Genomic DNA, 25848 nt, shown 5'->3' with positions numbered 1-25848 from the left:
TGTACAGAAGTTCCAAAAAAAAATTTCAATGCCTTCACATATTTACAAGATTGCCCAAAATAACTTTATGGGATATAAAAAATGAAATATGTGGCAACAATATCCCCTCAACTGCAAAATTATAAATACTAGACATGGTAAGATTGTGTTTTCTAAAATATCACAAGTAACTAAATGCATACATCACTGATTTAAATATAATACATCATGACAATACCAAATGTCAAGAGGTCCTTATGTATTATAATATATATGTGGTTTTATGTAATGCCTGGTGACATAGTTAAATGTCACAACCTTAATGGTACTAAATTCACACTTAGTATAGTCTAAAATGTGATGTTGCAAATGTACATGTATGTGACATAGCATGAGGGAAAAAAAGTATAATAATCATATTAAATGATTAAAAAATTGAACAACCAATATACAGTCAAACAATTCTTTATGTATCCAAATAACACTTTAAAAAGCCAAAGGGATACATAAAACAGCCAAACAGGCCCTTATGTGGGAGTTTAATTTAATGTCTTTCTAATTGAGAGTATACTTTAACACGTTTCTGACACTGTATGGAACATTAAATTACCCTTAACTTAAATTTTATACTCCCATCGGTTCAAAGTACTCTTTAAATTCAGAATCAAAACTGTTCAAAAAATTGGCTTTTAAATAGCCTTCAATTAATTTAGAAGTCAATTTTACTAGAACTGTTTCCACAATAGAAATAATTCTCTTAATAGGAATTGTTTCCCTGAAATAGAAGTGCTTCTCTAAAACATAAATAGTATTCTGAAGTAAAAATATTTATCTGAAATATTTTCATGAATTATATCAACCAAAAATTACTTCTGTAAATAGAATGAACCAAATCAATTGCTACGAATAATCCATAGCCTAAATTGAACCAAACCAGACAAATTGAACCAAAATCTTAACAAGATTCATAATTAAATTACATCGTCCCACTGGTCGAACGATATAACCGACTTGGAGTACAAAATTTCATCCTCCCATTGATTCGACCAATCAATAGGACAATATGCAAAACATGGTAGAAAACAACAATAAGCCCTTAACAAGTAAAAGTAATACAGGTTTAGATCCATATTACACATTTTGAATTTAATGGACTTTATGATAATAAGCCACTAAAAAATAAATAAACTCATTTTATTTTCATCAAAAAATCCTTTTTTAAGCATGTAACAAATACAGTAGAAAAATTCAAAGTGTTACTATGCACAAATGTTCTCTATTGTGTCAATATGGAACATCACAAGGTATTATGATACACTAAGGTACCAGAAATTTCTTAGTATAAAAGCATTCATGTTGTTCTTATCGTGACAAAATAAAATATCACAAGTTAATATGGAACACCAAAATTTTCCAAGTATTACTTAAAAAGGAATTCCCTTATCGTTATAGCACAAAACATCACAAATTTATATTATTTATGTCCTATGGTTACACTTTGTAACATAACAATAAGTAAAACATAAATTGAAAAGGATTTATCTTGTGGCAAAATCAATTGTCACAATAAAGAATCATTGTATTGCAAAATTGGTTCATAATTGAACCTATTAGAAGAACAAAAAAAAACTTGATTAGTGTTGAACCGAATCAAACCAGATCTGAACCAGGGTAAGGGTTTGGTTAAAGACAAAGCTGCCCTAGTCAACAGGTCACCTAGGCCTGGTTGAAAAGGGCACTGGCCGGGTTGGTGGGTCAACCCAATTTAGGTGCATTTTAGCACCATGCTATCGTCACATATTAGCAAAAACCTGTATAGTTACTTTAATTAAAAAAGAGAAACCTCCTTTCTTTCCTGTTTTTTTTTTTGGTTTTTTATTAATTAAAGTAGGGGGAATAAGACGGGGAATATTCCCCATCTTTTTCCCCAAGAATTTAGGTCTTTTGTTTTAAGAAACAAAAAAAAAAAAAAAAAAACCCACCGCAACCTCTTGTGGCAACCGAACTATAGGCCTGGTGGCCAAGTGAGGTACCGGTGAAGAACCATCACCCTCTGGCGAGCATCAATCCGGTCTCAGGTTCCGGTAAAACTTTGCAGCCACCACGAAAAAGGCAAAAACCCTTGCGGTTTTAGGGGTTTCAAAAGCAATCTGCCGCCTTTGGACCTTTGGTGGTGGCAGAATCAAGGGAACGATGAGTTGAGAAGATACCGAGAATGACCCCTTGCTTTGGCAATCAATATGTCGGGCTCCGATTGGCCAAAAAACTTTAGTCCCTTAAAAATTTCAAAACAATTTTACGATTTTTTTTTCAATGCTACTTCCGGCCATAAAAACGACCGACGAATGGTCATGGAGCTCCGGTGAATCTCCAGCAGTGGTCCCAACCTCCATGAGGAGACTAATATGTCTCAGGTAGGCGTTGCAGCCATGGTCTTGACCCTCATTCCCCTCCCCCTTTTTTTATGTGTCGGCCAAAACAAGCCACGGGAGACCTCAAAACATTCCGGTGAGGGTACAACTGTCCTGAACGATCACAAAGTTGATGCCATAACTGGAGAACATGCCCACTATCGCTGCATTTTTTTTTTTTTTTTTGGTGTTTGCAGCGACCAAAACAGGGAATCCATGATTTTCAAAACGCCAGCACAGGATTGCCAGGTACTAGCGACCAATAAGCCGGTCTGATTTACCGGTAAAACCAAACGGAGTGGCCAAATCAACCCTTACCAGCCGCAGGAAATTTATGCATTTATTTATTGAAATCGACCCCATTAACACATAACAAAAAAATTAATTAAGAATTGTAGCCCCATTGATCAACCATGATCAAGCTCTGATACCATTGATAAAATAACTATTGCGAAAATATTCACAGAGATCAATGAGCATTCAAACATAATTATGGAGGTGTGATCGGTGTACTTGGATCCATGGTTATGGAAGCTGAATCCTTTCTTGACGATCCGTCGCACATGAACTGTGTTGGTCTGGTCTACCCACTTCCACACCACTTTAGGTTTTCTTAGGTTAGTTACTTAATGGGTCAGTCACGGTTATTTATAATGGTGAGGGTAGGGACCAACCCTGCAAAGAAACTAGGATTTTCTTCCCATTAAGGAAACAATACTTTAGGTCCACACATAGAACCTAGACTCATACCATTAAGGTAGCCCCCCATCAACACTACTAAATCGATTTTATTAAAACAAAAATTGGGACTATGCTAGCCCACTTTATGAAAATTTTACAATAACTAGAGAATGGAATGAAAAACATAAGCTCTTTTTTGTTGTTGACCTGATGAAAATATCAGATTTCCTTCTCCTTTGTTAAGAGGTGGGAGATGGGAGAGGTAGGTCCGGTTCTCTAGTGGTTCCAGCTCTAAGATGTCAAGACCAGATCCGGACCAATAAGCTCACTGGTTCCAAATCTGAGATCCAAGACCATTAAGTAATGGGTGTTTCGGTTCTGATTCCTAATCGGGTCCAAACATTATTATAATGAAGAGCCCAAAACAAGGACAATAGGAATTGCTCTAGAAAAACGGTAGACCAGATTATGTTCTAATGTGTCAATGTATATATTATCATCTCATGCGAACATATATGTTAGACTTGAACTAATTTTGATGGCTACTACTTTCACATAATTCCTCATAATTCGCCATTTGGCATCACCAATTTGGTGGTTCGTGAATAAAGATTTTTATTGAAATAATAATCTATGCATTGCAGTTGTTAGGTATGAGTGGAGATAATACCAAAAACACAGCTTCTGAAGTTGTTTTTCTTTGGTTTGACATCATTCGTCAGATTTTATTGGACTTCAGAGAGAGAGAGAGAAAGAATTGACTAAGTAACTACTATAAAAAAATCCTCCAGCTGCCATATCTATTTGCATGAGATGATAATCCAGTCTTGGTCATTTCTTCTGGTTGTAAAGGTTCCTTAACAGTACTTGGGACCAAACCAGATTCGGACCAATAACCTATCACTAAGATCAGATCCGGACCAATAAGCTATTGGGTGTATCGGTTCCGGTTCCTAGCGAGACGGTTCCAGTCCGATTACCGATTTTGGTCCAAAATTGACACCCCTACAGGGGAGTGATGGGGGTGGTGGTGAAGTAGAGTAATAGAGGTAGGGGTGGGGCGGTACAGAGGAGTGATGGGGTGAGGAAGAAAAATATATAGTAGAAATGGGGGTGGGGGCAGGTAAAGGAGAGATGTGCCCAGGCCACGCCCAGGTGCAGATTTGCCCAACCATATGGTAGGCTAGGGGAAAAAAAAGAAGCATGAGTTGTATTTACCCCTAAAGGGTATTTTTGTCTTCAAACTTTTAATTTGGGCAATCAAGTCCAAAAAAATTGGTTGGGTGAGTATTAACGTTTAAAACTATATGAAAGTTAGTCTGATGGACTAATTTACTTGCTTTCAATAAATGAGGGGTGTACATGAAAACGGGCCATAGTTGAGGGGTGTCCCTATATTTCCCCCCCTTTTTTTCACTCTATTTCATGGCGTATAAAATGATCCTTATTATATTTACTTTTTAAGTGTTTTTTTTTGGCCAGAGACGGATACTGTAGACACTGAATTTTGTCACCCCACGACAATGATGACAACTAGACACGGACAGACATTGGTATCTCTCTCAAGAAGGACTATTGCCCCTACATTTGAGCCCAATCACCCTGACATCCCTAAAAATGACTTATAAGACCCTTTTACCAAATGCTGAAGGAGGTACTGCTCACCTTCCCCAATCACAGAGGTCCTACTAGCCGGTTAGCGGGCTGTGGGGATTTAGGGGGACAGGCAGCCCCCTACGGGGGGTGTAGGGGGGCGGAGCCCCCAGACAGAAAATTTTTATGGAGAGTCAAAAGGGAAGAAAAAACTGAGAAAAAAAGAGTCTAATAAGCCCAAACAGACCCAAAAGAGCCAAAAAGTGGAGGATGATGTCATCCTGAGGGCACGACACCGTGGACAACCCCACCTTCCACGGCGCCATGACGAATTTCCACATCGTCGTGGGAGGTTGAAATATCATTAGGATGACGTCACCTACAAGGCCGTGGAGGACCCCTCCACGACGCCGTGGGTACCCTCCACGGTGCCATGGTGGACCCACACGGCGCAGTGAAATGTGGGGCTCTCCCTATAAATAGGAGGGTCCTCCTCCCCCATTTTTCAAGGAGAAAGAGGTAGAGAGACCCTCCCATTTCTCCCACTCAAGCTCTCTTGCTTTCTTTTGAGTCATTTTGAGGTGAATGTGAGCGGCTCTGTCCGAGTCATGGGTAGATCATTCGATTACTCACTTGAGTGACGAATGCTCCTGTCCCAACCCAGTTGCTATTCCATCAGCATATAGATTGCAATAATCTCTTTTTTATAGCCTTTATTCTGTATGTATATAGATAACAAGAATCCCTTATATAGCCGTTGCTTTGCCCAAAGTCTGAGTAATGAAACCCATCTCATATAGTCTTTACTCTGTCCGACAAGAGAGAGGCAAGCCGATCGTCTGTCTCTACCTGAGTTGTGGGACATCGCATATTTCGTATTTGGTACATTTATTTCTTGTATTTCTTGACAGGTATCTATCTATTTTCTTTTTATTATTTTTGGCATAATGTAGACCATTAAAGTAACTTGCTTTAGTGTACATAGTAAATGATTTTTTTTTCTTTCTTTGTCATGTTTAGTACATCATAATTTAGCCTTGCATGTTGATATAAGATGTATAATTAAGGGAGAATATTCGAAAACAAGCATCTAGTAAAAAGATTGGTTTATCCGGGCAAGGTGGGTGCCGAATACCTTCCCACTCTCGTAACCTGACTACTTACCCTGAATCTCTGACCAGACCATATGAAATCACGTAGCCCTTTCCGCTAATTCCGGATGGGGCTACACCCATTGGGTCCTAGGCCATAATCCTAAGTGGCGACTCCATTTCTTTATGAAGCATGATCTCAATCCCCATAATGATATGTCAGAACGATATGCCGTTATTCATCGAAACCAGTCTTTGTCGCCATAGGGTTGAGGAACCCTCGTCCCGATGACCAGGATACTTACAGATACCTTTAGAGCTCGCACTTTGGATCTTTATCCCTTGCAATTCCCTGCCTGGTCTAGTTCCCCTAGTGCCCCTAACAGGGGGCGTAATGACCATTCCACCCCTGCTTGAGTGGGGTCCATCCCCCTCTTATTACATGCACTAGGGAATTGGACCGGGCAGGGAATTGCAAAAGATAATTTTTCTTGCACTTCGCACTTCTCAAATCCCAACTTTGGAAAATTATCTACTGCAATTTCCTGCCCAGTCCAATTCCCTAATGCCTGTAATAAGAGGGGGTGGACCCCACTCATGTAGAGTATTTGAGCAGGGGTGGAATAGTCATTGCGCCCCCTTTGTTAGGGGCACTAGGGAAAGTGGACTGGGCTGAGAATTGCAGGGATAAGATCCCCCAACTTCCCATTTCGTTTCAAACTTTTGCTGTCACGGTTTTCTGACTTTTCTCTCATTTCTATTCTCTCTCAAGTCCGACGGAAGAGAAAACCTTCAAGCTCAAGCCTTCAACCGATCGATAGTTGCTTGCCTGCTTCTGCAAGTTCCGGCAACACAGGTACTCTCTCTCTCTCTCTCTCTCTCTGGGTGTTAACTGCCAATCGAAACGCTGCAAGTTCCGGCAGCTAGCAAATTGGAGCCCACAAGCAAGTAAACGACCTAACATTATATGATTTTGATTCAAAATGGAATCTCTGATATCTGGACCAAAATTATAATTTGATCCCTAACTTAGGGTTCATGATTTTTATTTTTATTTTTATTTTGTAAAAACTTAGTGTTCCTGATTTTGATTCACAGTTTGTCTTTCTTCCCCCCCCCCCTCTTGATTTCCCCTTCTGTGATTTTATTTTTCTCCTTTGATGATTGGGAATTGTACATTACTCCATAGTTCTTTTGTAATAGATCGGACTTGTTATTCTTAAAAAACAAAAAGAAAAAAAAGATCGGACTTGTCTTTTCCTGTGGTCATTTTGAATATATTTTTTAGCACACAGAAGTGAGGATGCAGAAAATTTTGCTTTATTTTGCAATAGAATATTGAAATCTCATGGTGGCACTCTCCTTTTGTTTTCTATTATCTGTTTCTTTTTCTTATTACTTTTTTTAGGGGTGGGTTTGGTTGGTGGGATTTCATCCTAAAATTTTTGGAGTGCAGTAATTTGACATTTTTAGGGATTGGTACGCTATGTGTTTTCGATGGATAACAGCCCGAGCTTTTGTTTTACAAGTTTTCATTAATGAGCTTGTCTGAAACCTTTAATAGTAGTTGAAATGTCGAGGCTTTAGAACATTGTTTGCCTTCTATACGTAACATCATGTGGATGTTTATTTTTTATTCTGTAATTAATTTAAGAATACTTCCCCATAATTCTATCTTGCCATCTCTTTTTGCCTTCTACTAGCCCTGCATTGGTTAATGAGTTCAGATTTGAAATAGAGGCCTGCTGCAACCTCTTAGTTCTGAAAGGGGTTTCCCTTGTTTTTTCCAACGTTCTCTTGAAATGTTTGCCTAGAATCATTGGTTTAGTAGATGATTATATGCTGATGGGTTTGGTTTGGAGGTGGAAGAACTTCCAATATAAATGCCTCCTGAATGGCAAAACAGGGTCAGGGTCAAGGTCAGGGCCAATCAAGGTCAGCGTTAGGGTCAGGGTTAGTCAGGGCCTTGAATGGCAAACAGGTCAGGGTCAAGGTCAGAGCCAATCAAGGTCCGCGTTAGGGTCAGGGTTAGCCCGGCCCTGAATGGCAAACAGGTCAGGGTCAATCAGGGTTAACTCAGTCAGGCCCAATCAGGGTGGGCTTGGGCTGGGCTGAGCTCGGCAGGGTTGGACTTGGGTTAAGGTTTTTAGGCCCTGAGTCAGAGTCAGGGTCAGGGCAGGCTCGGGCTTAGCTAAGGGGACTCAGAGTTGGGCTGGGGTTTTAAAAACCCGGTCCAACCTGGCCCTGTTGCAGCCCTACTAAATCCTTCCATGAGTTTCCGAAGTAAATAGCTTCTGTCGTGGATCTTCTTGACATAAAACCAAATTGGGTTTCCGTAATAGTAGTTTCTTTGTCTCAGGCGAGTTTCAATAACTCTTTCCCATAATTTCATAGTATGAGTCGTTAGTTTTATGCCTCTATCATAATTGTAGCTCTGAATATCACCTTTAATTTTATAAATCGGAACCATAATGCTTTTCCTCCATTCATCTGGCATTTTCATTGTGCTCATAATTTTATTTAACAGTTTGGTTAGCCAAGGTAAACTCTGGATTCCTAAGCTCTTCAACACTTCCATTGGACCCCATCCGGACCTGGTGCCTTACCTACTTTCATCCTCCTTAAAGATTCTTTTACTTCAGACATCCTAATTTTTCATATATTCTACGACATGTGGTGTCTTGATGGGTAATGTAGTCTTCCAGGACTCTATTACTCAACGTGTCTTCATTTAATAGGCTGTAGAAATAATCTTTCCATCTCTCCTTACTGCCCTCATTCCTTATTAGTACTTTACCTTCTTCAATTTTAGTACATCTAACATGGTCGAAATATCTACTTTTCCTTTCCCTCATTTTAGCTATCTTATAGATAGCCTTTTCCCCCTTCATTTGTGCTCAGATTGTTATAAAAATTTTCATATTTCTTCGCTTTGCTTTTCTCAAAATCTTAGCTTCATTTATTTTTTCCCAATTTATACCTTTTTTTAGATCCGATACATCCGTACTCCTTTGCCAGCATAGTTGTCAAGGCGTCGCCTTAGTCGCCTTGTTGGTGTTGCCTTTATTTTTTACCCTCTCCAACATCTTGGGTTGCCTAGACGCCGTGACAACTATGCTTTGCCATGTCTTAAAACTAGCCTTTGTATTATTGTATCTTATAAGATAAAAATATTACGTTGTTATATTGGTTTCTATACATGGAAGTCATAGAGTATCTAGTTTTTCTTTTCTTAAGGGTACGTTGGGTTCAGAAATCCAAAATTTTTATATTTGAAATATTCCTAAATCCAAATATGCTAACTATGTGTATGCACTTGTTTCATTGTCAAGTTCAGTGCTTGATCTTGTGGGTTGTGGTTTGTTTTGTTTATAAGAATTTTGATTTCTTTCTGCTGTTTTTTGTTTTTTTTTTTCTTCTTTTCAGATTTGTATGAACTTTATGCCAAGCCTAACTCAACTAAGCTTGAATCAACCAGCATGTACTTGTTGGGTGAACCCCAATTTTGTTGATCTATGTAAAACTGACATGGTTTGGGCACTTGGGCTTGGGGTTGACTGCCTTGATCTGTGGGTTATAGAGGTAGGGGCTAAAAAGGGAAGCTTAGGATAGTGTTGAACAACTACTTCTACCAACCATTTGCAAATTATTTATTTCAAAGTCCTACTTATGCCAAGTGTGTTGGTTTTTTTTTTTTGGTAGAAAGAACAAAACTTTATTGAGTCTAACATGTAGTACACATGGGTGGAGAGGAACATACTCCATAATCCACGGATCGGAATTTGGCCAAACTATTGTACATGTCACCAACAGTGCCTTTCTTGCCAGGGAGTCATCAAAGCTTTTTTGCTCCCTTGGAACATAAGAGAAAATACCTGATGCAAAGTAGGACGATAAATAAATAATATCTTCCAAAGTAGGTTTTATATCCATTGGTGCAAGGCATTTTCTTCGCTGAAGGTAGGAAATAATATCCTTATGATCTGATTCCACCCATCAAGTGATCATACCCTTCCGAAATTCCTTCCAATAAGGCTGACTGAATGGCCAATGCTTCTCCCACCATAACTGTATTGAATGCAGCCGGCATAGAAATAGCACGTGGAACGTGCCCCTGAGAATTCCTGAAAATAAAACCAAGTCCCCCTTTTCTATCTTGTTGACGAAAACTTGCATCACAGTTCACCTACACATAATCTACAGGAGGTGGTGTCCATTGAGATTGTCATGGAAGAGGATGATCAGTCAAAGAAACACCATCTCTGATATTAGAATTCAAGAGAGTACTTTGGAATTTCTGATGGGCTTGAGCAGAGGACCGAATCACCTCTTCAGGACGCGAGATCCATCGACCAAAAACAAAGTCACATCTAGCAAGCCAGATGTACCAAAGTATAAAAGAACCAAGTGAGGCAAGATATCTACTACGTTTTTTCCCGTACTTTGCAAATGATCTCCATTTCAATAGAAAAGAAGTAATTTGTGGATCCTCTGTGGAAGAAGAAAATATATCCCAATCCCATACTGAACCAAACTGCTTTTGGTATTATTGTAGATTATCCCTTATACACAGCATACGTATCATGATGCATGGAAATGTTTTTATGGTATAAATAATTGACTTGGTTGTGTTGAGTGCAGATAACAAGTAAGATGGCATTTGTAATGGAGTTTGCAGAGAATCTGATAAGGAGGATGATGGAGGACCCAAAGGAACGGGATCGGCAGTTCAGAGAGCACGTTTATTCAGTGCAGGATCGCTGCAAAAAGACTAAAGAAATGTGGAGCCTACCCATCCGACCTTATGGGTTCTGGACATTTGAACGCCACAATGCACAGCTCGCATGGGATGCCCAGATTAGCCAGGTACCTGGACGAAGGGACCCCTATGATGACCTCCTTCAGCAGACTTATGAGAGCAGTACCCGCAAATGAGTTAGTGGTTGAAGTCTTACTCTATATCTCTGTGATGGATATTCTGAGTTCTATACATACATGCATCTCTTATGGCAACTTGGAGAATTCTGTTTTCTTTTTTATTTTGATGACAAATAAAAACAACTATTAAAACGAAATAAAAGAGAGTACATATCCACAAATCTGGATAATTTCTCCACCCTAGCAAATCTCTCTCTTGTTTAACAACCTTAAACATTCAAAATACCTTGGTAGAGTTCTTATATCTAGCTAAAAAGAAAGAGCTCCCATGACCATTGATCCATCCATTCCCTTTTGAGGAAGACCCACCAAATCTTTGCAATCAGCCCATATGATGAAGGAAATGACACCTAATTGCTTTGCTTTGTGTATCCCTTGAGAGTATTTGATTGCTTTGTTTCTTTATGGCACTACTTATATAGGTACTTTGCTTGATCCCCCGAGTCTCAGCTTCTTTGGTTGAACTTGTATGACCAAAATTCATATGGGCACAAATGATTTGTTTGTATTACCCCAAAAAAAAAAATGATTTGTTTGTTAAATAAGATTATGGTTGCCTAACCACCTTCCTTGGCAAAGTGATAGAAACACAAACACCCATCTGAAATGATGATGAACTTGTCCGTGGCTTTTGGGATGGTGTACTTCCAAGGGTGGGGTTGTGGTTCAGAGCGAGTCCTTTATAGGATATTGTGGTATGGATTTTGTTGGACTTTCTGAAAGTGGAGCTGGTTCATGGAGAGCCATAAGGTATATGCAGTGATTGACGTAATACTCAGAATTAATGTTTTGTCTCTATAATCAATATTGAGGTTATTAATGAAAGTTTCGATTAGATCACAGAGATTGGAAAGTTGAGGAGTTCCTACACAATATGGAATGAAACTACCCTTTAATCCATAACATCTTTCCCAAGTCCATTCCAGACTTCATCACTTCCATATAGTTAAGGTCCAACCCTCGTGAGGATTCCTCCTCACCTCATGCACTTATTCTGGTAAATTTACCTCCAAAGTAGCAATATCCTTCATCACTTCACAATCCTCTGGAACCACATAACTTCAAATAATGTCTCGAAGTTTATTTAGGGGTATAAATGAATAGTCGAAATCCATTTCTGAATCTGTGTCCGTATCCGTTTAGCATTATCCGAATCTGTTCGAAAGCTAAACGGATGCGGATACGGATAAGATATAGCTATCTGAAAAGCTATATTTACATGTAAACTGATAAAATATCCGATCCGTATCAGTGTCCGTATCTGTTTAGCACTACCCAAATCCGTCTGAAAACTAATAGAATGCGAATGCGGATATAGCATTATCCGAGCCGAATCCGATTGGTTTACATCCCTAAGTTTCTTTGGGCATCCAATCCGACCCTAAATTCAAACTCTTCCTATGGAAATTGATCAAAGGTGGGATCTCCACCCTCTCCAAGATTACTCCCTTCCTTGGAATTGAAGACTGATGTAAATTCTGTAATTCTGTCGCATAATTTGACTGTCATTTATTTCTATCATGCAATTTCAATAGAAGAATCTGGGCAGCTAGCTCTCTTGGACTCAGAACAAAATCCATCCAAAGCTCAAATCTCTTTTCTTTAATTGACATGCTCAACACCAATCCAAATATTCATCAAAAGAAAAAGCACCAATCCAAATATTCAAAAGGATGAAAAATGCCACATCCTTACTATTGCATCCATCACCGCATATTTCTTATGGCAAACTAGAAACCAGCTCATGTTTCAAAATAAGGTTCCAAACCCTCATCAAATCCTAAACCTCATCAGCCGTTGGGAGAATGATCCAACCCTATTCCCACAGGAACCCAACCAATCACTAGTCTCAGATTCAAAGCTACTCCCATTGTAAACTCCAAACCCACACCACTAGCATGATATTGTCAGCTTTGATCTATGGGCCTCACGATTTTAAAAGGCCTTATATTAGGGTGGGGTGTTTGAGGTTATCAATTGTCTAGGAACTTTACCCTTTGACGATGTGGGATTAAAGTTTGCACTTCTCAACAATCTCCCAAACCCCTTGGTACTATACCGTTTCTTGGTGGAGACCCCTCAACGATCTCCTAGACTGGCCAGTGCTATGCCACCTCTTAGGTGTAGGGGTGTCAATTTTGGACCGGAACCGTCCCGCTAGAAATCGGAACCGATCCACCCAATAGCTTATTGGTCCGGATCTGGTCTTAATGATAGGTTATTGGTTAGGATCTAGTCTAGTCCTAGAAACCGTTAGACCCGACAGAAATTACCAGAACTAGATTATCATCTCATGTGAATAGATATGGCAGTAGGAGGATTATTATTATAATAGTTGCTTAGTCAATTCTCTCTCTCTCTGTAATGTCTAATAAAATCTGACGAATGATGTCAAACAAAAGAAAAACAACTTCAGAAATTGTGTTTTTCGTATTATCTCCACTCATATGGTCATACCTAACAACTGCAATGCATAGATTATTATTTCAATAAAAATCTTTATTCCCGAACCACCAAATTGGTGATGACAGATGGCGAATTATTATAATATTTTGCTATTTCTAAACTCTCTCTCTCTCTAGTCTGGTCCTAGGAACCATTAGACCCGACAGAAATGACCAGGACTAGATTATCATCTCATATGAATAGATATGGCAGCAGGAGGATTATTATTATAATAGTTGCTTAGTCAATTCTCTCTCTCTCTCTCTCTAAAGTCTAATAAAATCTGACAAATGATGTCAAACAAAAGAAAAGCAACTTCAGAAGTTCTGTTTTTGGTGTTATCTCCACTCATATATGGTCATACCTAACAACTGCAATGCATAGATTATTATTTCAATAAAAATATTTATTCACGAACCACCAAATTGGTGATGATAGATGGCGAATTATTATAATATTTTGCTATTTCTAAACTATCTCTCTCTCTCTCTCTCTCTTCTCTTGGCATAAACAAAGTCTAAATATGAGGAATTATGTGAAAGTAGTAGACATCAAAATTAGTTCAAGTCTAACATATTTGTTTGCATGAGATTATAATTTATACATTGACACATTAGAACATGATCTGGTCTACCGTTTTTCTAGAGCAACTCCTATTGTCCTTTGTTTTGGGCTCTTCATTATAATAATTTTTGGATCCGATTAGCAACCGGAATCGGACCACCCATTACTTAATGATCCTGGATCTCAGATTTGGAACCGGTGAGCTTATTGGACCAAATATGGTCTTGACATCTTAGAGCCGGGACAGCTAGAGAACCGGATTGATAGCCCAGAACTGGACCAATTGACACCCCTACTTGGGTGTCACATTCTACCCCCTTACAGGCACAACGTCCCCGTTGTGGCCCTACACGCTATTGGGATCCACTCTGATACCATTTGTAATGACCCAATCCTTCCCTTGGCATGAGATTGTTTGCTTTGGCCCAATGGGGCTCATGACTTTAAAACTCGTCATACCCAAGGTTCTAAAACTCGGGTTTCGACTAGGTTTCAATCAGCCAGAAAACGAGTTCATTTCAGTTTCGACCATATCTCGGTCGAAACTTGGGACTTTCTTCAGGCTAACTCAAACCTTGGTTTTGAGGTCCAGAAGTAGTTTTTTTACCCTGATTCTTGTTGTGCTGCCTATTTTTGACATTTTAAACTCAATCCATGCATTAGTTTCACATAGAGAACACTAAAAATATTACTCGTGGTTTTGATCGAAGTTTGATACTGCATATTGTTCTTGGACATGGTATCAAATAAGGTTTAACTGGAACATAACTCCTTCAATATAAATGAGATTTAAGCAATCTTGGATTTGTTAGAAAGCTTTGTTTTGATAGCTTTTCAATAAGTCCGAGATTGCTTAAATCTCATTTATATTGAAGGAGTTATGTGCCGGTCAAACTTAATTTGGTGTACGTGAATGCTGTCAAAATCGCTCTGGATGAAAATATTTTTTTAGACATCAAAACAAATGAATGTTTTACCGCACTTTTGGTTTTTAGCAATGTTTTACCATATTAAGATTTATGGAATTTTTAGATTTGATAAAAACCCCAGCATTAGAAAGTTGAGAATTACACTTACAATCGACAATCCAGTTTATGAAAGCCGAATCTGGCTGTGCACAGCTGCACTACCCAGATTCACTGTTGGCTGGCTGTTTGGAACCCTAGATGCAAACTATGACTACACAGACCTAGCCCTGGGTAATTTTGGCTATGAATCCCTATAGTACATCTGTTTCCAGCCTTGCATGTAGCTAAAACTGAGATTCATGTCCAGAGAAAACCCTGTGACACTATTCACTGGGCTGTCTGGGCAGCCTCTGGCAGCCAAATGGTGGGCCCAGTGGAGCATCCATCTGGACCAAAATGGAGATCATCCCTAGGGCTACCTGACCCCCTAACATGCATGGGGTGATGTTGAGAACACTGCCTATGAAGCCCAACCTTAGAATCTCAGCCCTTTGTCGATTTGCAGACTCTAGAGCCATTGCCCAGTGAGGGATTTACCGCAGTTTTTGCAATCTGACTTGGGGAACCTCACCCAATGGCCATGTGATAGTGTGAAAAGATGGGAAATGACCTAAATGCCTTTTTTCATATCTGCCCTTATGAAGAATTGGCTTTGGAACCTAAGTGGGCCCCACAGGTGATGGAACCCTGCCTGTGGTTGCTCCTACAGCACAGACAAGCTATGGACAGCACTGTGAACCTAATCTGACCTAGGGTCAAGTACTAACACTGGGAATGACCATTTTACCCCTAGACCACCATCTCTGGATGATGCACCGGGACATAGGCCTAAGGCCCAGTGCAAGGCCCAGTGATTCCAAGTGAGAACCAACTGAACACCGGGTCAACCCAGTAAGCTTAGGTTAACCCTAAGACTACCAGAGACAGATTGGAAACCTAACATGGCAACTTCTGATTTATATCTAGGATTTGATCCCGCGCTCGAGGTCAACAACCAGACTGCTGTTGGGACTGAGTTTGCAACCGAGTTTCTAGAACCAAACTCAGGTGAGTGAAATATTATCATATATGTACATGTAACTGTGATGCTATGCCGGCTATTGAATTTAAATCATAATTGTTGTGTTATCTAAATTCTGTTCAATTATTCAAAATATTACACAACACTATGAATTTTATCTGATGATTGTGATTGTTAGACTAAATGCCATAGCCGGCTTGGAAATGAGGCCTATGGTAGCCCGTAGAATGGGATGCGGTTGACACCACCCGATTCATACGATGCCATATAGACATGGGGTTAGAATTTCATCACCCGTGCTACGCACCCTTGCCAACAGGGGTTAAGGTGTTGGATGCCTGTGAGGGTAACCATATATGTATGTGAGAAAAGTAAAGAAATGAAAAGAAAAGAAATGTGTTTGCACTGGAATGGTGAATATGAGCTATATGTCAGAAAAGAATGGAAATGAGAAATGTGAAGGATTACCCTATAGGTTAATCACAGAGAGCTGGTTGGGCTGACCTTGGTGAACAAATGCGGGAGCTGACTGCTCCTCTCCGACAACTCAATGGGTGTATCGCAGGAAGGGGTAACCAAGGCCGCACCAGGGATACATGTATTGGGGATTGTAGTAGCACAGACCTGACTTAGTTGTAATGCTAGGTGGCTAATAAATAATATGGACTTGCATATCATGTAGGATCATGTGGATTGTGGTTGTACGTGCATGCATGATGATATATTTTGCTCACGAGCTCGGTGGGGCTCACACTCTGTTATATATGTTTTTCTTAGATGATTTTGTAGATCGATGCCACTGTGGCATGGAGGCTCATTACGAGGAGAACCCTGGTTGTTATGATGATATTGGTGTGGACCCCGACGGAGGTCGTGCCGATGATGCGTGCATTCTCGGTGGTCATTGATGAAGACCGTTGAGAAGTGCACCTGATGCTTTTTATCTTGGGGACTCCTTTTTGTTTTTGTTAGGAGTTTGTCCCCATTTTGTTATGGTTCTGTTGTAGGTTTTCCTTCTTTTCTTTTTGGGGTTGAGTTATCTCACCCTGTACATATATGTATGTATATCTTTCTTTCTTTTAGCTTTTGGCAGTTTAGTTGTTTGTTGAGGGTTGCATCTGGGTAGGAATGTTTCAAAACACTTTATATATGTATATATCACTATCATTCCCATATTGCTACGTTTTCTCTTTTATTATAATTGTAGTTTATCTACAGCACTCTGATCTTACCTGTAGTAATGTGATGAATGTGGAACCATGGATGTAAGCACTGCTTCTAGATCCGTGGGATTTGGCAGATTGCTGTTATGCAATTTGGGTCACCTACCTAATCCTCTCAGGGGGTGGTTTGGGGTGTGACAGAGCTTGGTATCAGAGCGTGAGGCTCTTCTTACATTCATGGGATGCAGATTAGGGTTAATAAGCTACTAACACTAAAACAAGTCATAACTAAAAGTTAAAGGGGAGGTAGATGCAATTAAATAGAAAATGCATAATTTCCATTAAATAAAAGGAAACTGTGGCTGAGCCACTACATAAGTTTGAACAGGAAGTATTACTCTAATAATTACATAAGTTGAAAAAAAAACTACATATAAACCCAACACAAAAGAAAAAGCAGAAATAAGTACATAAGCTTAAATAAGAGATGTCTGAACCACGTAGCAAAGACCCCAGTACCGGTCAGGAGAACTATTCTGTAGGAGGAAGGTCACTCGAAGGAGGCTGTGACTAGTGCAAGTCAACACGATAGAATCTGTCCCAAAAATTTAAGCGCTGCTCAACAAATCCCACCCTGCTCTCTAAAGAAGTGAAGCCCTGGTCCATCCTAGTCGCCATGTCAGAAAGCTGAGTACCGAGGCTCTGGAAATGTGACATCATCTGTGCCCACTCAGAAGGCCTGGAACCTGAGAACTGGTGGCACCTGTCCCCTCATAGGCAGGTAAGTCATTGAACTGAGTGCCAACACCCTCAAAGTCACCCTGACCCACACCCTGCTCCTCTCCATGCACACCCTGGATGTCTCCCTCAATGTCTCCTAGCTCCTCGTCCTGCTCATCTCCACCATGCATCTCACCCCTCTCCTCTCCTTGCTGCTCATCACCTGGCATCACCATCTCCTCATCCTCCTGAGGATCACCCCCTGACACCTTCATCTTCAGTATCGAAGTCTTATCAATAGGCTTGGATCTGTCCTTCTCCATGTATTCACCCAACAAAGGAACCCCAAAATACTAAAAGACTTGGGTGAGGAACTTCCCATATGGAAGGTTCCCATCAACTGGGTTTTGAGTGTGATACAACATAACCTGAAGTAAAAGATATGGGAGGTTTATGGTCGGACCCCCTCTACCAACGCACAACAGACAGTATGTGATATAGGCCCTCATCATAGAGATACTACCCCTGTTGCTGCCCTTTGGGTAGATGTTGTAGGTAACACACCTACTGGTCACTCTAGCACTAGGCTTATAGGAAGCCTCAGACTTAGGTGTATCCTGTGACCCTGTCAGTGCTTTAAAAACCCCTCTCCTAGTCTCCAAAGAGATCATCTCTGAGATGTCCATCCTGGGCTTGTAGTAAACCCTCTCCCTAGTATTGGGTAAACTCAAAATCTCTGCCAGTGAAGCAGTGGTCAAACGGATATCCACTCCCTTCACCCTACTCAACAATCCAAATTCATGTGCCCCAGATGGCACCAAGTTATAGTAAAAGTACCAAACCAAGTTGGGATAACAAGGCTCGGTAGGTGTCAACATAGAAGCCCAACCTAGGGCATTAAACCTAGCAAGGAGACTGTATTGGTGAAAGTCCCCCACCTGGACCACCCAGCCGTTCACAATTTTTAGTGAACTAAAATCTTTCCAAACCTTAGCATGCTCATACCTAGAAAAGTGGAATCGATCAAATTTAGGTTCCTCTAAAGAAGAATCATCCTTAGGTGAAGAGGAAGGTACTGTGGATGATGATGAAGAATGATCGCTCTCCACTCGTAGTCTCTTTTGGGCTACCGATTTCCTAGCCGTACGATGGCTAGTGGACATCTTGCTGTAAGAAGAGAAGAAAATAGGTAGTTAGTTTATTTTTAGCAAAAACCCTAGTTAAAACAAGATGGAACAAAAGAAAACTAATAGGAGAATGTAACCAAAAAATCCTTACCCAGGCACGTGTAGATTCGTAAGGAACTTGAGGACAGGCAAGGATTTGGTGTAGGAATAGTCACACTACCCTCCAAAGACTTTTCCTAGGTGTTTAGAAGAGTTTAGAAGAACATAGGAGTGAAATGGGCCCCTTTCGGACTCATATACTTGCGCCCCGATTCTCTGGGCGATGGCACTAGGTGATGCAGGCAACGCCCAGAGACATCGCCCAATGAATGTATTTTGCTGGTTTTTGTGTTTTAACACATGGGAACTTGGGTTTCATCTATATTAACCTTGTTGAATATAAAAATAAGGATTTTATTTACTAATGTGCAAAAAAAAAAAAAAAAAATTAATTAAGTTAAATAATTAAACAAATTCAAAGTTCATGAAAATAAGGGAATGCAACTTTTACTTAGGGGTCTTGTTAGGGCATATAGGAAATTGAAAATTCTTTGTTACGTGTTTAATATAAGTACCTAAATTATGTAAATATATATACATATTTATGGGAATTGGTGTGTGTAGTACCTAATTAGTATGTGCTTGATATTGTGATGGACAAACTGACTGGAGTGTTGCCATGCAAAACCGGACATAGATATGTAGGTATGTTGTAATACGTATTTACTACGTGTAGGGAGCATAGATATTACCCCATCCAAAATCCAAGTCAGCCAAGAATAGGATCTTTTAGGCTGTCTAGTCTATCAAAACACTTAGACGCTAGGGTACCTTGAGCCAACCCAAGTATATTTTATTGATATTTTTAATTTAGTCATTTAAGTTCCAGTAGACATGTACTTAATTCTTTTAATTAAGTATGACCTGATGCTTAGAACCATTTTCTATGACAGGACCCATTACCTCAGCCTAGGATGGAGACCCCAGCATCATGCGATACATTAGGCAACTAAGAAGGAGGCTGATTAGAATACGTGAGACACGGGCTCAAGCTGAAAACCAATTGGTAGTCTACTTAGCTCTTGCTGACGCTAGTGAACCTGTGGACCGAGCTACCTATCTATACCTAGCAGACGAGGTTAGGAGAGACATAGCTCATCTCTACGTGCTGAACATCATCACAAGTTGGAAGCTACAGAGGCTTGCCTGTTAGACCAGGTAAATAATTAAAAGCCTTCTATTTAAAAATTTAAAATCTCTCATATAGTGTCATGTATAGCATACCATTACATAAAACATTTAAGAAGAGAAACCAAAGATAAAATGAAGAAAACACCTCATAATGAACAAAGATAACATATCTAACAATCCACCTTACTGGTGCAACTCATGAAATTCACTGGGATTATGGACTAGGTTTGTACCTGTACTAGCTAGGCAATAGTTGTTGACCTCGATGAGCGAAATTGGAATATTGAACCTGCTCCTCTTTTCAAAGAAGCCACAATGGTCAACACCAGAAGAAGATCCCGTGGCGGTCGCAAAGGGAAGCAACCTCGAGTTGTACCAGAGGTTGAACTGCCTAATGGGACTGAGGCTCAAAATTTTGAGGCATCGGCTGCTTCGTCAGAGTCACCAGCGACTGCACGAGCCACTACAGTAGCACTTCAGCCAAATATGGCATCCCCCGACGTAACTGCATTCATGACCACAATGATGCGGACCATGCAACAACAACAAGAATTGCTCGGGGGGTGCTGCCACACTTAGGGGCCCCGTGGCCCCCCTGTCTCAGGTGGGGGGGGTGGGTGGCGGTGCTGGCCACAAGTGTGTGGGGTTATGGCGGTTGGTGGGGGGGCTATAAGCCTTATTTTGGCTCTCCCCCCGGTTGTTAGACTTCCTAGAGAGTTTCAGGGATAGGAAAGAAGCTGAATTCATCGCACTGGTGCAAGGAACCAAGTCAGTACTGGATTACCAACAGCGATTTGAAGACTTGTTTCATTTTGCTCCAGAGCACTTGAAAGGGGAAGTTAGTAAGGCAAAGAAATTTGAGAAAGGACTCAAGACTGAGATCAGATCAGTATTGTCAATCATAGACATCTGGGATTATGCTCAGATGGTCGAAAAGGCAAAGACCATGGAAGATAAATTTAAAGAGAAAGAAAAAGAGAAAGCTGTGACGTTATCTGTAGGCAAGAGGCCAAACAATTTCCAGACCTATGCCTGGCCAAATAAAGCTTACCGCGGAACCAATTCAAATTCCGTCTCGACTCCGTATTGTAGGGTGAACGTGAGTTAGAACCCTTTCCGCCCCGCATTCAATCAACCTGCACAATCGGCTACGAGTCAAGTAACAACAGCAGCTTCGCCAGCCCGACCAGCCATAAGTCAAGTGAGCCAAGCCTCAACACTTGTTGTTTCACCCTATAAGTGCTATGTGTGCAATAAGGAAGGGCACATGGATAGAGATTGCAGATCGAGTGGGTATGGCAACAACTCGCCGAATCAGTCCTACGCTAGACCTTTCCAGCCACGGGACAATCAGACGCGAGGAAAGGTGTTTACGATGACGAATGAAGAAGCTGAGGCGAACCCCGATGTATTGATAGGTAAGTTTGCTGAACACTACTAAATTATAGGGAATAATTGGCTTACTCCATGTAACCTAAACTACCTATGAACCCTAGGTACCCTGAATGTCTCGACCATACCTGCACGAGTACTAATCGACTCGGGCGCAACCCACTCTTTCGTCTCTACCACTTTTGCAAGTGAGATGAAGGATCAACCGAGGGACATCAGGCAAGAACTAGTTGTTAGCACACCGACGGGCAGTGTCGTGAGTTTGAAAGAAGTATACGACCCCTGCCAGATTGAGATTTGTGGAAAGAATCTAACCGCACGATTGATAAAGATGGATATAAAGGATTTTGACATGATATTAGGCATGGATTGGTTATCCACCTATGGTGCAAACGTCTTGTGTGTGGAGAAGAAGATAGTATTTATGATGAATGATGGGTCAATCCTCACTTACCAAAGTGAACCAAGAAGGAAATCCAGGAAGATAACCCTATCGGCCATCCAGGCGCGAAGATTGTTAGATGAAGGGTGTCAAGGATTTTTAGCCACTGTGATAGACACGGAGGCAAAGATAAAGCCCTTAGAAGAACTTGAAGTCGTTAGAGAATTTCCTGATGTTTTTTCGAAAGATCTGACGCATCTACCGCCTGATCGCGATATAGCGTTCGCGATTGATCTGATTCTTGGCGTAGCATGCCAATCGAACTAAAGGAGTTGCAGGTTCAACTTCAAGGCCTACTGAAGAAGGGATTCATACGACCTAGTATATTACCTTGGGGAGCACCCGTACTATTTGTTAAGAAGAAGGATGGTAGTATGCGGCTGTGTATCGACTACCGCGAGTTGAATAAGCTGACTATCAAGAATCGATATCCGTTGCCGCGCAATGACGACCTATTTGATCAGTTACAAGGAGCAAGAGTTTTCTCCAAAATCAATCTTAGGTCGGGATACCATCAATTGAAGATTAAGAGCGGTGATATTCACAAAACGGCATTTTGAACTCAATATGGACATTACGAATTCTTGGTTTTGTCGTTCGGATTAACCAATGCCCCAGCGGCATTCATGGACATGATGAATAGAGTGTTCCATGACGTGCTGGATAAGTTCATCATAGTATTTATTGATGACATCCTGATGTACTCCAAGAATGAGGAAGAGCACGCTCGACACCTTACCTTCGTGTTACAACGATTGCGAGGGCACCAACTTTACGCCAAGTTCAGTAAATGTGAATTCTGGCTTCACCAAATTGGATTCTTGGGACACATCGTTACTGAAGATGACATTAAAGTGGATCTAGGAAAGGTGAAAGCAGTTCTCGAGTGGAAAACTCCAAAGAGTGCCACTGAGATTCAAAGTTTCTTAGGTTTGGCCAGTTATTACCGATGGTATATTGAAAATTTCTCACGGATCTCGGCACCCATAACAAAACTTACCAAGAAGGGACCCAAATTTGAATGGAATGAAGCGTGCGAGAAGAGTTTTCAGGAATTGAGAAACCGATTGGTGACAACTCCAATCTTGACCATTCCAGATGGCACCAGAGGAATGGTGGTATACACCGACGCATCCAGAACTGGATTAGGTAGTGTCCTGATGCAGAAAGGTAAAGTAGTTGGCTACGCCTCTAGACAATTAAAAGTGCACGAGAAGAACTACCCCCCACTCATGACTTAGAGTTGGCGGCAATAGTTTTTTCGTTAAAGATATGGCGGCATTACCTATATGGTGAAAAGAGTGAAATTTTCAGCGATCATAAAAGTCTGAAATATTGCTTCACCCAGAAGGAGCTGAACATGAGGCAGAGACGATGGTTAGAACTAGTAAAAGATTATGACTGTGAAATCCAGTACCACCCTAGTAACGCCAACGTTGTAGCTGATGCGTTAAGCAGAAAATCTCAAATTGCATCTCTTGCTTCCTTGGTTGTAAGCGAATAGTTGTATGAAGAAGCTCGAAAGGTTGATTTGGAACTCGTGGTCGAAGGAACGGCTATGCAATTAGCAGCCATGGATCTACAGTCGTCGATATGAGAAGAGATAATTGTGAAAGCAACCATTGGACCTCGAGCTAGCCAAGATCATTTGGGAAGTACAACAAGGTGTCCATAAGGACCCAGATTTTTCTTTGGCCTATGATGGTCCATTGAAGTTTCGAGACAGATTGTGCGTGCTTGATGATTCTGATGTCTAAGACCGAATCCTTAAGGAGGCGCACAACTCACCCTATACAATCCACCCTGGAAGTACAAAGATGTACAAGGACCTGAAAAAGTATTACTGGTGGATGGGAATGAAAGAGACCATAGCTATATATGTGTCCAAGTGCCTCACCTGTCAACAGATAAAAGCAGAGAGACACCGACCGTATGGATTGTTGCAGCCACTTCCCATACCTCAATGGAAGTCAGAAAGAATCACTATGGATTTCGTGATAAATCTTCCCAACACTAGGAAGGGCATGAATGTGATCTGGGTGATTGTAAACGGACTGACAAAGGCAGCTCACTTCGTACCAATTAAGATAAATTACTCTATGGAGAAGCTTGCCCAATTATATATAGAAAATATAGTCTGCTTACACGGCGTGCCTGTCAGTATTATGTCTGACAGAGATCCTCAGTTTACCTCAAAGTTTTGGAGAAGTTTACAAAAGGCATTGGGAACTCAACTGAATCTTAGTACAGCTTTCCATCCACAGACGGACGGGCAGTCGGAAAGAACCATCCAGACACTAGAAGATATGCTCCGAGCCTGTGTTTTGGAAATGAATGACAATTGGGATGCTCACATACCTCGGGTGAAATTTGCCTACAATAATAGTTATCACTCCACCATAGGCATGGCACCGTATAAAGCATTGTATGGACAAAAACGTAGGACTCCGTTATATTGTGATGAAGTTGGCGAACGAAAGTATCTTGGGCCTGAGATGATACAAGCGACATGTGACAAAGTAGATGTCATAAGAGAGAAGATCAAAGTAGCTCAGTCAAGACAGAAAAGTTATGCGGATAATCAAAGGAAGGATATTGAATTTGAAGTCGGAGAAAAAGTATTCCTTCGAGTATCTCCAGCTAAAGGATTGCTACGTTTTAATAAGAAAGGCAAGTTAAGCCCAAGATTCATCGGTCCTTATGAAATACTCAGCAAAGTGGGACCCATAGCATATCCACTGGCACTACCACCATCTTTGTCAGGCGTCCATGATTTTTTCCATGTGTCAATACTGAGGAAGTACATTAATAACCCGACACATGTACTACCAACTGAACTTGAACAGTTGGATGTGGATATGACCTACGAAGAGCAACCTACGGAGATATTGGACAGAAAAGAGTATAATCTCCGTAATCGCACTGTCGCCTTTGTGAAGGTTTGATGGGGAAATAACCCGGTGGAAGAAGCTTCATGGGAACGTGAAGAAGAAATGAAAGAGAAGTATCCTCAACTCTTCGAAATGCAAGGTAAGCAAATTTTGAGGATGAAATTTTTGTAAGGTGGAGAGAAATGTCAAACCCTGCTCCTGACTGGCTGGAATTCTAATTTAAGGACAGGAACCCCTTGATCAGGCAACAAAGAACACTATGGAGTATCACTCCAGTGATTTGGATTGATGAAGAAACCTTGTGTGGATCATCCTACATGCCTGTCAATAGGTGGATCACAGACCCTTGCGGCTGGACAACTCACAGTATGATGTATGGCCTGGACTCCAGGTAATCTCTCTCCTCCCCATAACTATGGGACCCACCCCTAGAAAAGTGTGTAAAAACCTCTATTTGGTATGAGGGGACAATGCCCTGACCAAGGGTCAAACCCCTATGCAAGCCCCAATGAGATTTAGCCTTGCTGCAATCTTTGGGCGATGGCATTGGGCGATACAGACAAGGCCCAGAGACATCGCCCAGTGAATGAAACAGCATATTTTAATGGATTTTCATTATGGGGACCATCCAAAATGGACATGGGCACCCTCTAAAGATAGAGGGGAGTCTGAGGGACCACCTCATACCCTTGGTTCATTGTGGATCCCACCAGTGTGCCCAAAATCACTCAGAATCAATTTAAAAACTCATTTTCAAAATGGGCCTTAATGACCTCAGTGTGGGCTAGGCCTATAAATAGGAATGCCTTGGGCTCATTTAGAGCCCTTAGCACTGTTGGAATCGTGAGGGGAGAAAGATAAGAAAGAAGAGAGAAAGAAGAGGGGAAGAAGAAGAAAGAGAGGAAGGAAGAAGGGGGAAGCTGCTCACACACACCTGGGTCCAGATTTTGGTGGCTCCCAGCCCTGCTCAGGTATATATCTGCATACCTACACCTGCGGCCCCTTTGAATCCCTATGCTTTGGATGTGTTTCAACTCTCTGGCAGCCCAGAATAGCTGGGAATGCTAGGGATGGTTCCAGATCTGCCATGCAAGCTTAGAGCATGGAAGATCTGAGATTTTTGAACAAAAACACAAGACTGATATGCTGTTTATGGAAGCCGAATCTGGCTGTGCACAGCTGCACTGCCTAG

General features: G+C 40.9%; 1 protein-coding gene across 1 annotated transcript; it reads left to right on the top strand.

Annotated features, from left to right (window-relative positions):
• The first annotated feature begins 753 nt into the window (after window positions 1-753).
• LOC122659157 lies at window positions 754-10738 on the top strand. Its single transcript, XM_043854301.1, has 2 exons — window positions 754-765; window positions 10405-10738. The coding sequence occupies exon 2, from the start codon at window positions 10409-10411 to the stop codon at window positions 10688-10690; it is 282 nt and encodes a 93-aa protein (XP_043710236.1). The 5' UTR covers window positions 754-765; window positions 10405-10408; the 3' UTR covers window positions 10691-10738.
• Window positions 10739-25848: the final 15110 nt, after the last annotated feature.

The sequence above is a fragment of the Telopea speciosissima genome, chromosome 4, assembly GCF_018873765.1.
Source record: "Telopea speciosissima isolate NSW1024214 ecotype Mountain lineage chromosome 4, Tspe_v1, whole genome shotgun sequence".
NCBI lineage: Eukaryota > Viridiplantae > Streptophyta > Magnoliopsida > Proteales > Proteaceae > Telopea > Telopea speciosissima.
Note: the sequence above shows the minus strand (reverse complement) of the source record. Positions and strands in the feature narration are given on the sequence as shown.